At 50.5% G+C, this 14,196-nt stretch overlaps 1 protein-coding gene across 2 annotated transcripts in view; it reads right to left on the minus strand.

The window, feature by feature from the left end:
* bcor (BCL6 corepressor) overlaps positions 1 to 14,196 on the minus strand; it is a 32,539-nt gene extending 18,343 nt beyond the window's left edge. For both annotated transcript variants that reach the window (XM_029530348.1, XM_029530347.1), the window contains exons 1-3: positions 13,237 to 14,196; positions 3,643 to 3,724; positions 227 to 3,412 (exon numbers count right to left, since the gene is read on the minus strand). In XM_029530348.1, coding sequence (XP_029386208.1) covers positions 227 to 3,412; positions 3,643 to 3,645 — 3,189 coding nt within the window. In that variant the 5' untranslated portion in view covers positions 3,646 to 3,724; positions 13,237 to 14,196. The remainder of the gene's footprint in view (positions 1 to 226; positions 3,413 to 3,642; positions 3,725 to 13,236) is intronic.

The raw sequence follows: 14,196 nt of genomic DNA on the forward strand, positions 1-14,196 counted from the left end.
CATGCAGGGTTTGTTCCACAGGCAGTTCTGATTATTGCAGAGGGGGATAAAGACAGTGGCCCTTGGGGGTTTGACTCCTGCGTGAATGTTAGAACTGAAAGTATGTTTGAAATGTCTGCACCTGAGAAAAGTTGGTCATATTGACAATTTTGTGGCCCACCACCAGCTTGAGACCAATATATCCTGTTCTCTATATACACACAGCCATAAGTGTTAATAGTCTTACCTGCAGAGCTCTCTGTTCACGGCTCAGCTTGCTGGAGTCAGCATACAGCTCAGTGGTGACACATTTAAAGCGGTCGCCAACATAGCCTGAGGAATTAGCAATCCTCTTGGCCAGACTGGATTTACGAGAGTTTTTAGATGAAGTTTGGTTACCATCTTCTTCCTCCTCGTCCCCTTCTCCTTGAGACTCTCCAAGGTCAACAATACTGTCTTCCTTTTCAGTCTCCCCTTCGCACACTTTTTCCTGGTTTGACCCCTTTGCCACATCAGTGCAGTGCTGAATGAAGTGACGAGCTCGGCTGTCCCGGTCCCCTTTGTCCTTACCAGAGCCACGCTCCCCTGAAGTGCGGGCACAGCGCAAGGTGCTCTGGTCTTGGTCTCCGGGGTCTGGGCTGGGACTCTGTTCCTCCAAGCTGTCCTCTGCCTGAGCGACCCGCCCAGGAGATGCTGGGGATGTACTCGATGTCACACCAGGACAGTCTGTGTCCTGAGGAACCTTTGGTTTCCCAAACGGAGTTTCTGGCTGTCTCTCAATGTGGTTGGGTTTCAGGTTGGGGCTTTGTCCAGGGTGGGTTGGATAAGGATGGGAAAGGTGATGTTGGTGTTTTGGCTCAAAATCAGTCCTTGTCAGTTTTTGGTTACTATGACAACATTCATTTTGGTTAACCTTGGTATTGGTCTCACAAGAGGGCTGTTTGGGGGCTGTTGGGGCAGACTCAATATCTGTGTCTGAGTGAACAAGGTCAATGCAGACTATCTTTTCTCTTGATGTTACAGAGGAATGGGGAGCTTTGCTTTGACTGCCACATTGTCCTTGTGCCCCTGATTCCCTGTCAGGCTTTATTTGGCTTCCTTCACTGATTTCTTTGCCAATATTATGATCTCTGTGGACCCCAGATTCTTCAACAACTCCCCGGGATTTTTCCTGCCCCCGGGGCTTCAAAGTTGCTTCTGACCTTTCTGGCATCTTGTCTGAGTGAGTCTGCATCAGGGGATGGGCCATCTCCTGAGAGTTATAAGTGAGGTACTCCCCTCCTGGCCCAGCTGGGAGGTTGTGATAGGGTAAAGGGTGTTTTGCTGCCAGTTGTGCTGGGTAAAGGCTGTTGCTGCCAAGCAGTATTGGGTGAGGGTAGACAGGGCCTTTTCCTGTAATTGGCAGGGAGTGAAGCGCCATGCCATCAGGGATGGGGTAGTGCAGATATCTATTGGCATAGGCTAAATTGTGGTTCAGGTATGTATCACTTTGTGGGAGGTACAGGGGGCCTGGAGGGTGCCCATTCTCTAAACAGGCCCTCTTGTAGGATGATACTTCTGGAGTTGTTTCACCTCTTTTAGTGGTCAGAGAGGGCTTCTCTGTTCCTTCTCTGTGGTGGCCTGCAACTGAAGTATGTTCTGATTGACTGGGGCTGTGTTTGACCCATTCGCCATTAGGTTTGGGTGAAAGGGCCCTGGAGCTCACCAGAGAGGAGCCAGAGTGTTGTGTAGAGGGAACATTATGACTGGACTCTCCAATCCTTGGACAGGATGAGCTCCGTTGCTGAGGGAGTACTCTCTCCAGACCCTTGTGTTTGATGACAGAAGTTGAGGAGCCTTTGGCTTGTGAAAGGGCCAGGTCTGTATTAGGCCGTGGGGAGGCGGGCAAGCCAGGTGTGTGCTGTGCATGGGAAGGAGAGGGGCTGGGTACAACCCAAGAGGAGTGTAAAGTGCTGATCATCTCTGGCCTCTCTGAGACCTTTGAAGAAGTGCTGCTAACCACAGAGTGAGGGTGGGAAGAAGGGGAGAGAGACAGGTTTTCCTTTAGGAGCTCTCGTCCCGGGGTCAGACCATAACGTGCACTTGATGTTATAGTGTCCATCTTAACTGGGAAACCATTGGGAGGAAGTCCAAACTCAAGTATTCTTCCAGACAAATCTAAGGGCTTCTCTGCTGAGTCTTTGGTTACTTGGGGTTGATGAGCTGGCCTCTCAAAATTAGGTTTGGATGGTGACCTGCTGTGTCTCCTCTCAACCCCAACACTTCTGTGCTCAGATGGCCCATCTCTTGGCCTGGGTTTGTGGGGGCTAGGCCGGGCAGGGGAGGGCTGCTCTGACGCCATGCTGCTCACAGAAAATGGATGAGGAATGGACTGTGTGGATGAGGACGAGGCAGATACTGAAGAAGTAGAGGAGGTAGGTGGTTGACCTCCCCTAGCAACTGGCCTTTGTAAATCCAGTGAACTGTCAATGAGAGCAGGAGGAGGGGGAGGTTGAGAAAGGCGAGACGATGCATGAGAAGAAGAATCAGTAGCCAGACTGTTATGATTGCCACCATTGGTGCCACTGGTGCTAGTGCTACTGGTGGTGGTGTTGTTGCTGGTAGCCTTCCTTGAAGGTGGTCTGTTTGGTCTACTGCCTCTGCTTGGGGATCGGTCCCTTTCTATAGCAGCCTGATGGTGCTGATGAGGGGAAGGTTGGTGAAGTTGCTGTGCGAATGGGGATGGAACACCAAGCCCCTTGTCCTGGCAATGTACCAGGGATGTGGGGGCCACCGTGACAGCAGGAATCCTTATGGGGGGTGCCACCAGTGAAGAAGAGATCGGAGAGGGAGGATAGGGTGGCATGTAGTAGAGCCTCTCTGCAGCAGAGGCGGCTGCAGCAGGGTTAACATTACCCCCTTGAGCTGTACACAGGGAGGGGTAGGCCAGGTGCTGGGGAAGATAGGGGTTGGGTTGGCTGAGCAAGGAGGCTTTGTACATGTTTAGAGCTGCATACTTGGATGTGTCCATGAAGGGATACATGCTTGCTTCAGGGTAGGGGCTGAGCCAAGGCAGGCGGAGGTAGCTGCCTCCAGCACTCGCCAAGCTAAGCTCAGATGCTTTTTCTCCAGGCCCTACCCTTCGTTCCAAACCTAGACTTTCAGCTCCAGGAACCAGCACAGGTTTGTGGAGAGTTGGAGGGGTGCCCTTATAGAGGCCCAGGTATCCATTAGTGGGCTTACGGCTATCGAGAGGGCCATCAGGCTTGTAAATGAGCTCTGGGAGACCATCTCGGTTATAAGTGAGAGGGAGGCCTGGCGTCTCTCTGCTCTTCTCTGCTGGTAGTGCTCTGATCCCTGGGTATACAACCCCGCTATGGAGACGAAGACCGTCATGCATTAGAGTGCCTCTGTCCAACCCCATGGCTGCCAGGGGTGTCAACCTTGCATCCACCTGCGGCAAAAATTGGATGAAAAAATTAAATGTGACTCATCACCAAAATCAGACGAATGTAAGAAAATGATAATTGTGACATTTAAAAACACCACGCTGCTTAAAGCTATTTCTTAACTTGAAACAGGCATACACAGAGTGAAACAGACTGACGTGTTTCACTCTGTGTGCTTGATTTCTAGATAAAGGTGATTCATGACTAAATGAATAACCAGGGCACAGGGACTTGCCATGTTTTGTGTGATGTGGTTCCCTTGTCTTAGTTCCAGGTTGGTTTGTGTCTCAGCATCGACATCACGAACAGATGTTGCCCTGTGGAGATGAACAAACAGTTAGCAGTCAGTGTCTTGGCTCTGTTGCACGCACACACATACATGCACGCAGGCACACACACCAAATCTGAGCTGTTTTGCCAACCCCCCCCCACCCAAAAAAAAAAAAAAAAAAAAAATTGACATGGCAAAAATATTTGTTATAAAATCTCCCAAACAGAAATTATTTAGAAATTAAATATTAAAAAGTCTTTTTAGGGCCTGCAAGTCTAAATTATATATAAATATATGTATTATTTCTATAGAGCAATCAAAGGTGGTACATAGATGTATATGTGAAATGCAGAGAGGAGCGAAGTACACAAGAGGAAAAGAAAAAGAAAAAAAGATAATGACACCGCAAGCTACAGTCATCATAACCTTCCTCTCACTCTCACACACAAAATTGTACCAAAGTAGTCACTGGAGATGAAAGCACTGTGTGGGCCTCCCCTCCCCTTCCATCCGTCAACACCCTGCAACGACCCACCCCCCATTCTCCACTCGCTGCCCCCCCTCCCTTCAACCTTATCCTTCCTACCCTGTGGGCTAGACATGCATTGCGGGGCCGTGTCTATTCAGTCACGTTCCCTGCACACTGGTTTGTGCGCCCTCTTTGACCTGCTCTCTCAGCTGCTTCAGCCAGAGGAACGAGAGGAGATTATACACCAGAGACCACTTTGGTGGGAGACCATTTACCCGCCCGCCAACACGGAAGCCACAGATCAACAAACACACCAGGGAAGACATGCAAGAGAAAAAGACAGCTGTACAAAATTTACACCCCCACCCTTAAAGAAAGAAAAGGAAAAAAAAAAAACTGAATGAAAAGAGAAATGTAATGAAATAGAATGAAATTACATTTCTTTGAAGTTTTTGAAAATCAGAGTAATGACAATGAGCAATAAATAAATCTCACTTAAACCCCTTTGTGGGTGCAATGTCCTTTAATCTGAGCATGTTTTGTATACATTTGGATTTTCTTAAAAAGCACTGGGTCATAACAGAGATCTTATCACGTTAGTTTTGAAATAAATTACACTAAGATTATTATTGACTATCCGTTAATGCACTATTTCAGGAAATTACTAATTTAACAATCATCTTGTAACATTTAATCTGAAATTTTATCAGCTGACTGCTGATGGGTGTCACAACTTCATTAAGATAAAAGATACAAAGATAGCTGTAGCCAGGGTGAGACCCCCCCCCCCCCACACTTCCAGGACATGCAATATTAGAAAATAAACATACAAAAAATGTGTATGATGTATTGATTGCTACGGTGAGAAAGTGAGGGTCAAAAGATTTGAGGATGCCGTGGCAGTACTTTTTTTTTTCTTTTGCTGTTGGTACTTAAGATGCTGTTTTAGTGAATATAAAAAAAAATCTGCTTCATGCTGAGAACTCTGACAACACATTGTTGCCAAATTACTGAGTGAAAGAGGCTATAACCTTGTTTGGGAAAAAATGAAACTGGCAAAACACATAAATGTGGCATTCATAAATGTGAAAACAAATGGCAAATAAAATGGCAAATATAAGAAATATGTCAGTACAAAGAGCTTCTGTGAGTCGAGAGGTACCTTAACAGCCCACTAAGAGGTCTGCCCCATTTCAAAGAACTGCTCCAAAAATCTTAAATCCTTGTTCTGCTTCAGAAAGAGGTGAAACAACACTGAGAAAAGGTGAAATTACTGCTCCCGCTTGTGAGGCTTTATTGAAAAGTTATTATTCGAGTTTGAATATTTGAGCACTAGACTGAATGAGTCGTTAGGGTGGACATTTTTGTTAAGGCATCGCAGCTAATGGAGCCAATGCAAAGGAGAGAAGAGGTGGGAGACAGAGACAGAGACAGAGAAGCGCCTTTAAATAGTGAAAATGAAGCCTCGGCGCTGGGAGCAGCAGAGAAACTCAGCTCCTCCATCACGACACAGAAACGCCTCCGAGACTTGCTGCCGCGCCACTGGCACGCCACTTTTATTGCCGTGACCCGGGGCCCATTAATCAGCCTGCAGCGGGCCCCTTGGCATGGCTCCTCCCCCTCCCCCCCCCCAGCTCCCCGGGGACAGTCCTGCTTCAACAACATCCGCATCTAACGGAACTGAAACGGAGTGCGGCCACATGCGTTTCTCTCTGCAAACGACAGACAGCGAAGAGAAAATTGCGTCATTCCCGTGTCCTGTTTTTTTTTTCTGAAGCGACACACACACACACGCTTTCACTATGAGAGACACACACACACACACGCGCTTTCACTATGAGACACACACACACACGCTCATCTAGCTCTGAAAAGTAATTGACACTGAACGTGACAAAAACGCCTAAAATAAACACAGCCCCCCCTCCCGGAAGTTTCTCTCTGGCTCCTCCAGAGAGGCAGAAAACAAAGAGGAGATGAGGCTCTGTTCTTGTTCGGGTCAGCAGAATTAAAAGACAGCGCGGTGTCTAACGGCCTGTTATTACTCAGCGACGCGCCCACACGGTGCGAAACACCGATTTCATTTCCATGAAATGAATCTCAGTCCGGCTCAGATGAGACTCCGCAGCGGCGGCCTCAAGGTCAGGCCCCGGCACCTGGCTGCAAACACCCGGAGCACCGCCGGGAACAACAACTACTCAGCTCCCGGACGCCTCTGGACTCCGAACTGCGCACCGCCAACACGCAGAGTGCTCTGTAGGGTTGTTGTTGTTGTTGTTGGACGGTGTGTGGGGCCTTCTTTATCCGGAAATCTGTGCGTTATAATAATAATAATAATATAATAAAACAATCGTATTAAAACAGTTGTGCAGATTACCGTTTGATGCTCATGTAACACTCAGAGCAGTAAATGCACAAACACAGCTTTCTCCGGGGTTTTGGACAGGCCTGCGTGAGCAAAAGAAATCCTGCCAATGTGTCACATTCAGGGTGGAAGGAGAGGCAGAGAGGCAGAGATAGGAAAGGAGGAAAAGGCAGCGCGCTGACGCCCATCCCCGCTGCTAAGAATAGTTTGCGCAACAAACAACTCCCGACGGCCGCCCAATCCATCACAGTGGTCGGCAGCAGCAGGCGGAGGGGGGAGGGGGCAGAGGGAAGGGGGGGAGAGAGAGAGAGAGAAGGGGGGGGGGGGGGGGGGGGGGGGGGGGGGGGCAGCGGTCGGAGCCGCGTTTATAAACCAGACCGCTGGAGCGGAGCCCCGACTCGCACCATTAAACAGAAAACCACCGGGTGTTTTCAGCGGAACCTCGCGCAGCCCTGCAGGGCCAAATTCAGCGCTGTGCGTTTTGTTGGGAGGAGAAGCAAACAAGGCCAGAAGGATAGACTGATAAAGAGAGAAGAAAAAGGGAAAACCAGACCCCCCCGTTTCCTGCCTCTGACGACAGCGACTTGAACTCTCCGTGACCCGCGGTACACGCACCGGAACAAACACTGGCACAGCTCACCATTTCCTCCAAAGCGGAGGCCTCTGAGCTCCCGGTGCTGGGGGGGAGGAGAAGGGGGGTGACACGTGAGGGCGGCTGTATCGCCTCCCCCCGTGAAGTTGACAAATGGACCCACTACAAAACGCAGATCCACAAGTAAATGAGTCCGGGACATATCAATCATTCACTGTGTTTATGATCCGGCTGCTGCGCGGTCTCGTTGGCAAATGAGTCCGCTGCTATAGCGGGGACGCGGGGTTGTGGGCCGGGCTGTGTAACTGGAGTGACGGCGCCCTTTCGCTCCGTGTCCCTGGAGCTCTGCCAGGCTCTCTGAAGCGCAGAGCTCCGATCAGCTCTAAAAAAATGCAGTGTGACGCAGGATAATCTCCGCAGCGACGGGGGTGGGGTGGGGATAAACACGGATTAAAAGCGGGTGCGCGCGTGCACACACACGCGCGCGCGCACACACACACACAAAATACAGCGAGGCAGTGTGAGTGTGTGTGTCTGTGTGCGTGCGTGCGTGTGTGTGTGTGTGTCTCTGTGAAATTTATGCGCACGCTGTCGGCGAACAAAATAGAAATCAGCGGGAACAAATCCGAGAAAACACGTGAAAAAAAACCAAAACAGCTCGGTCCAAACCTGGACCCTGACTGAAGTCCACAGCCTGGGGGGCAAACTCCCACACTCCCCCCAACACACACACACACACACACACACACAGCTTTAGAAAGTGCGGTGGAGGATGTGAGCCCAATTTTAATTGTTATTGATTATAGGCCGACGTGTGCCAAATGGGCCAACTGATCATCCTAAACGCAGACCCGGGGCGCAGTCTACGGGGAGTTGACACGCCGTTAGTCGGTGTAGTTTCTGATGGAACAGATCGAGCTGGGGGCTGTTGATGGAGCGCTGGGCTGGAAGGAGCCAACGGCGTCTCTTCATCTGTCACGTTATTAGCAACCGAGCTGTAAACAAGGGGCCCCTGCGTCCTCCCGGGCCGCTGCACAGCCGCATGCAAGTCGGTGCACGGTTCAACTCCCCCCCGAGGCAGCACGGCCATCAACAACGGTAACATTGTGAGTCGTCGCCCCCCCCTCACCCCTTCCACCTCTCTCCCCCTTCCCGTGCTGTCACTAGAGCCCGGGCGGCGGCTGCTGAACTGGCTCTATTCATCCCGGGCCAAATGAGGACTAAATGGCCTTTTATGCCACCAAAGGACCTGATTGTAATCGGGATGCGCATGCACGAGTCGCCCCGCGTTTACCGGAGGTTTCTTGACTTCTCTTTGAAATGCCGGCGCTGCTTTCATGTGCTGGATGCCCTTAATGAGAGCACATGACGCTGAAGGCTCCACCCCACCCACCGCAAAATGTTACATAGGCTGTTTACACAGCTAGGCTCGGTAACTGGTGCTGTGTAAAGGTTTGCATCGGGGCCAAATGAATGTTAGCTTTCACAGGTGTCTAGTCGGTGTGAGGTAAACCGCGACTTTCACACCTCTGATGGCCTAGATTTTCAAAAGGTCACAGGTCACGCGAGGAAATGACGGTGGTGCTGCAGAACAGCAGCCCCGGAAGATCTGGTTTTATAAATGGCCTATGAATTAATTAAACCAATGGTTTACCAGAGCGATGACCTGGTTGTGCGAGCTGTATCTATCCATCTATAATCTCCAACTCCAAGTCAAAACCTTTCCAGCTGCCCCGACCCCAGCGATGAGCCATTCAGACAGAAGATAACACATTCCTGCTTTGAACGCTGCTGCTGTAATAAACTCCTATCGCCATCACCCCGCTGCGCTGCCAAGCGTCTGTGGGATTTCGTCAGATAGATGCCCGAGGCACCGACATCTAAAAACAAACGAGGAGGCCTGATCGAGCCTGAGCCTGCAGAGACTCCGAGGAGGGAGCTGAGGTGTGTCATCATTACTCTGCTGCTAAATCAGTCTTCCTTTCGGCTCGGCCAGAGCGAGGTTAGTAAAACACAATCATGGGGAGATTTGTGGTTTCACTTCAGCCCCTGTGCTCACACGATTTTCAGCCACTGGATCTAACAGCCATCAGCACCGACATTCAAATGTTGCTTTTGGAGACGGAATTAACTAACATTGTGTGTAGGGGAGAAATTAATGTCTAAAACCAGACTCATAACAAACTATCATCTGCGCGTAATTGGCTGCAGAAGCATCAGCTGTAATGGTGAATAATGTGATGTGTGAGCTGCGGCTCTCCCGGGCCGGCCTAACCGTCTCGGTGCCTGTGAAGCAGCGCTGGGGGCCGACACATCTCTGCGGGGAAGTGATCCGTGCGCTCCAGACCTCATCGAAACAAAAAGGTTGGTGGAGCGCTGAGGGGAGGGGAGGGAGGGGAGAGGAGGGGCGGGGGTGGAGGAGGGAGGGAGGAGGAGGCGGGGGAGGAGGGAGGGGAGGGGGGGGGGGTCTCCCGTTTCATCGCGAGGTCCCGGGAGGCCAGCACGGAGCATAGCTTCAATCAAACCGTGACGTCTCCTCCGGGAGCTGCGCAGCGCCTGGAAAACCGATCTCTCCCCGGCTCGCTGCCGCGCTCCGCTTTTGTTCACACGCACCTCGTCTCAGCAGCGAGCGCAGCGCCGGCAGCGACGAGGCTGTTGTTTTATATCCAGGCGTGAGAGAGGAGGGGAAAAAAAAAAAAAAAAAGAAACAACAAGCGCGACAACAATAAGACAGACCTCATGTCTCCGACAGAGGGTGGAAAAAAAAAAAACATCGGGGCATTTCCTTTGACAGATTTTTACCCATTTCTCCGCCTGCCTCACCAACACATTACAATTGGCTTGATGTGAAAAAGTGGCCCCGTGATTTCACCGACGCGTAATGTTCCCCACGTGGTCTTTATTGATTCCAGATTAGAAAAGCGGACAAACAGCAGGTTAATGGGTTTACAATGGAGGCAGCGTGACTGTCCCTGTACAGCCAGCAGCCCCCCCCCCCCCCCCCCCCCCCCCCCCTCCATCCCCCCCAGCAACACACTGACACATCCACTGTCACAAATCACTCAGCGTCACATTGTGACCCGGGGCTGGCGCTGCCTCCAGGTGCGCGACCCCCGACAACGTGCACACGCACACAGAAACTGCTGGAATATTTTCTATCTAAAAAACAAACACACACACACACAAACAAATACAAAACTAAACAAAACACATCGAACCACGTCTGAGACTGGAGCGGGAAAGGGTTGAAAGTGAAACCTCTGACGGACTGAGATTTCGTTTTCACATTTCCGATTAGAAAATCATTTCCAATCCACAAACTGACATCGTGACTAAACCCCCCGTTTTGATGGGGGACCACCTTTGAACCCCCGCCCCCACCCCCCAACAACAAATAATAGGCCCGGGATAATAAAAGTGTTTGTTTTACGTCCTCTTGGATGAAGACAGAGGGAGAAATATGAGTGTGTCAATAAGCAGCCCTCCCCCCTCTGTGCTCCAACACCTGGAGAAGAGATCAGTCTCACACTGGCTTCACAGCGCACAGTGGAAAAATGATGCGCAAAACACTCCGACGGGGCTCACTATAAATAAACTCGGCCCACACAAAATGTGAACTATTTGTTTTACGCTTCCACAGCATGCACCGCCTGCTCTATTAACCTACCTAAAGACCAGACGACCAGGCCCTGCTGTGGGCTGCAGGTAGTGGATAGGTGAAGATAGGTTCTATGGATTACCCCTTTATTATTATTATTATTATTATTATTGTTGTTGTGATTTGTTTTTTGTGAGAAATCTGGACCAAATGCATATGGAAACGCTCTACTGCGGCCCATCCAATATTAAAGTCTGACCCTGATGTCCCGTCTCAGCCTCTTTATCACCATTACCACCAAAACCAACCAAATCCGTGAACAATGGCTTCATATTATTCAGCCAGTTTGGTGAATAATTAACCGAACAATCTCATAAATCACCCGCCTTAATCATCACCAGTAATTTCATTAACTACAGCTCCAGACCTCCAACAGCCACTGTTTGCATTTCGCTAAAAATAAAAACAAAACAAACAAAAATGAATCTGGTTTGGTCACCAAAAGGACGTCTGACATGTGTCCTTTACATTCGCCATACCAGCTGAGACCGAGGCCCCATTTAAATACAATTAAGCTTTTCTTCTGTATAAAAGCCCCCTGAAGTAGCCCCCATCCGCCCCTCACCCACCCACCACCAGTTAATCCCCTGCCCTGCTCCCCCCTAAGGTCCCAACACGAGGTCCTGTTCGGGGCTCGGCCGAGCAGACGCGTGCGTTATGAGCGGAGCTCACTGTATATCCTGGCCGGATTGGCTGCCGGGATTTAAGTGGTCTTTTAGTAGCTGCTTCCCTCACTAAGCTCGTCAATGAGCTGGAGCCAGAGCCAATATGAGGCACATCGATCGTCCTAAGAGAGCGTCCCCTAATTAGTGCCTGTGTGGCTCCCGGACAGGCAGCACGGGGGGAGGAAGGGAGAAAAAAAAAAAAAAAAAAAAAAAAAACCTCACCACACACCTCCGACGATCGAGATAGAGAAGCTGGTCCGGACAAAAAAAAAAAAAGTCCTTTAAGAGGACAACGCCAAATAAACAAACCAACAAATAAATGCGTTCTCGGTTTAACGCCGCTTTGGCTGTAAAACGCGAAGCAGCCCGCGGAGAGTCTGCTGGGGAACACGGTTCCGTTTGAACACGTCCGCGCCTCGCAGCACTCGGCCCATTTCAATTAAACTGCAACTTTATATGAAGTGATTCACGCCGATCGCTGCCACCCACAGTGCTGCAGAGGGAAGAAAAACAGCTTTCACACCGGCGACGGCGGATTGGATGAAACTCGAACTGAGGAAAAGTGGTCGGAAATTTCGCGAAGGCAACAATGAAACGAGCGAGTTCATCTGAAATGGCTAAACTTTAATGATATTAATGAGTGGGGGAGGGGGTCCTAACTGCCGCCGCGCGGGTCCTCCGTGCGCAAAAATGATATTTCCCTGCAACGAGAAGACCAGTCACACAGCGAGACAACACACTAACACCTGCAAGACACGATGCGAGACAGTGCGAGTGTGTGTGTGTGTGCGTGCGCGTGAGAGAGAGAGAAAGAGAGGTGGCACGATGCCAGAGTGGTTTCCGTCACCCAGACAGGAAGGTGAGCGGTTCTTCCCCCCCCCCTTCCACACACACACACACACACACAAACCCCCTCCCCACAAAAACCTTCTCCCACTGCTACCTTTGGGACGGACGAGACGACTGATCAGCGTCCACTCTGTCCAAACAAAGCCTCCACACCTCCCCCATGAACATGAACACACACACACACACACACACACACACACACACCGACACCGCGGGGATGCCCTCCAACTGAACTGAAGCGTGTATAAACGGAGCAGCGCCGCTCGTTTCCCTTTGGCAGGGCGAGGCTGGATTCCGTAACCTTGTTTAGCGCAGAAGCTCCGTTTGCGCGCACGAACACGCGCACAGACAGACACACGCGCGCACGCGCGCTCCTCGCCCCACAGGCACTCACACACTTCGTCACACAACAGAGTGCGAAAAGCCTGAATATTCACCGTCGAGGTCGGCGCCACTTTCAAGTCCGCGGATCTCTGGGGCGTCCTTCTCACTTCCGTCCGGCTGACAGGACAGTTGTTTAGAAGAAGAAAAAAAAAAAAAAAAAAAAAAAAAGGCCAAGCTCATGGTCGGATCATTATGTGTGCGCGTGTTATTTATCAACCACATGCCACTGCCCCGCCGAAACGCACAAAGACCACCCTATGCGCTATTCTTAGAAGTGGCTGATCCGCTCCCCGTCTCAGCGCACAGCGCCGGGCTACAGCGTCCACATTCAGCCGCACAGGGAGACAGGTTTCCATTTAAAAACACACCATACGACAACACCAGATGCTTTCAACTGACCTTAGCTGCTGGTCGTTTAAAAAAAAAAACAACATTACACGTTTCAGCAACAACAACAACAACAACAAAAAAAACCCAACTAAACAAAACAGTTTTCTGCTCCCGTGCGGGGGATTTCACACAGTCCCAAACACTCGCCAAAGACGTGTAATTCTGACGGGTCATTAATTGTCTCACCTGGTTAATTGGTGCTGGTTCCAGACGTCGGCCGCTCCAACTCACGCCTTTTTCCTGTTTTGCCAAGTTAACTGGGAGGGCAGCGATCCGAGCGAACGCAGACTAGCCCGGTTACGGTCCTGTCTGCTGGAGGCAGACAATCCCGGCCAAATGAGAGAGAGAGAGAGAGAGAGAGAGAGAGAGAGGGGAAAAAAAAACAACTAAAAGTGTCTAACAGGTTATCCACTTGTCACGAAACAAAAGTCTGGCACGGGAAGCTGTGGGTCTTTATTCTATTGTCTCTGGGTAACTCTCATCCATTACCCTATAATTCAAACGGACTTTTCGCTGCTGCAAATGTCACTTGGGTTTCCATGAAGCAACCAAAAAAAAAAAAAGATCCTGCGCGGAGGAAACACGAGCGGCCAGCTGAAGAGAAATCCACAAAAACAAAGATCCTCCGAGGTCTTTTGAAGTCGGAGAGCCCCTGCGCCGCTCGGCCCGGGCCCCTGAAGGATACAGGTGGCGAGGTCGGAGGACTCGCTGAGAAATTAATTCAGCTCGGCCGTACCTCGCAGCAGCGCCATGTTGGGTTTCAGCGGAGCACGCCGTCCTCGGAAAAAGCCCCTTTCTCCCGCTCTCCGTCACTCCGCGTCCTCTTCGACTCAGGAATCCGTATCTCGGCAGCTTCGCCCGAGGTTATTCCGTGTAAGCGTTTCCGTCCCGCCGGTTTTGGGTTTTTTGTTTTTTTGGGTTTTTTTTTTTTTTTTTTTTTTTTTGGAGGAGGAGGAGGGGGGGGTTGTTTTTTTTTTTTTTTTTTTGTTGTTTTGTTTTGTTTTGTTTTTTTCTTCGTTGAAGCTTCAGAGAGCAGCCCGGTCGGAGTCCCCGGTTCGCACCGAGGACGCACGGAGCCGTACGGGGAGTGCCGCTCGGAATGGATAAACGCTGCCGAGACCGAGCGACTCGCTCCACTCCCACTCG

Source organism: Echeneis naucrates, chromosome 21, assembly GCF_900963305.1.
Source record: "Echeneis naucrates chromosome 21, fEcheNa1.1, whole genome shotgun sequence".
NCBI classification, from domain to species: domain Eukaryota; kingdom Metazoa; phylum Chordata; class Actinopteri; order Carangiformes; family Echeneidae; genus Echeneis; species Echeneis naucrates.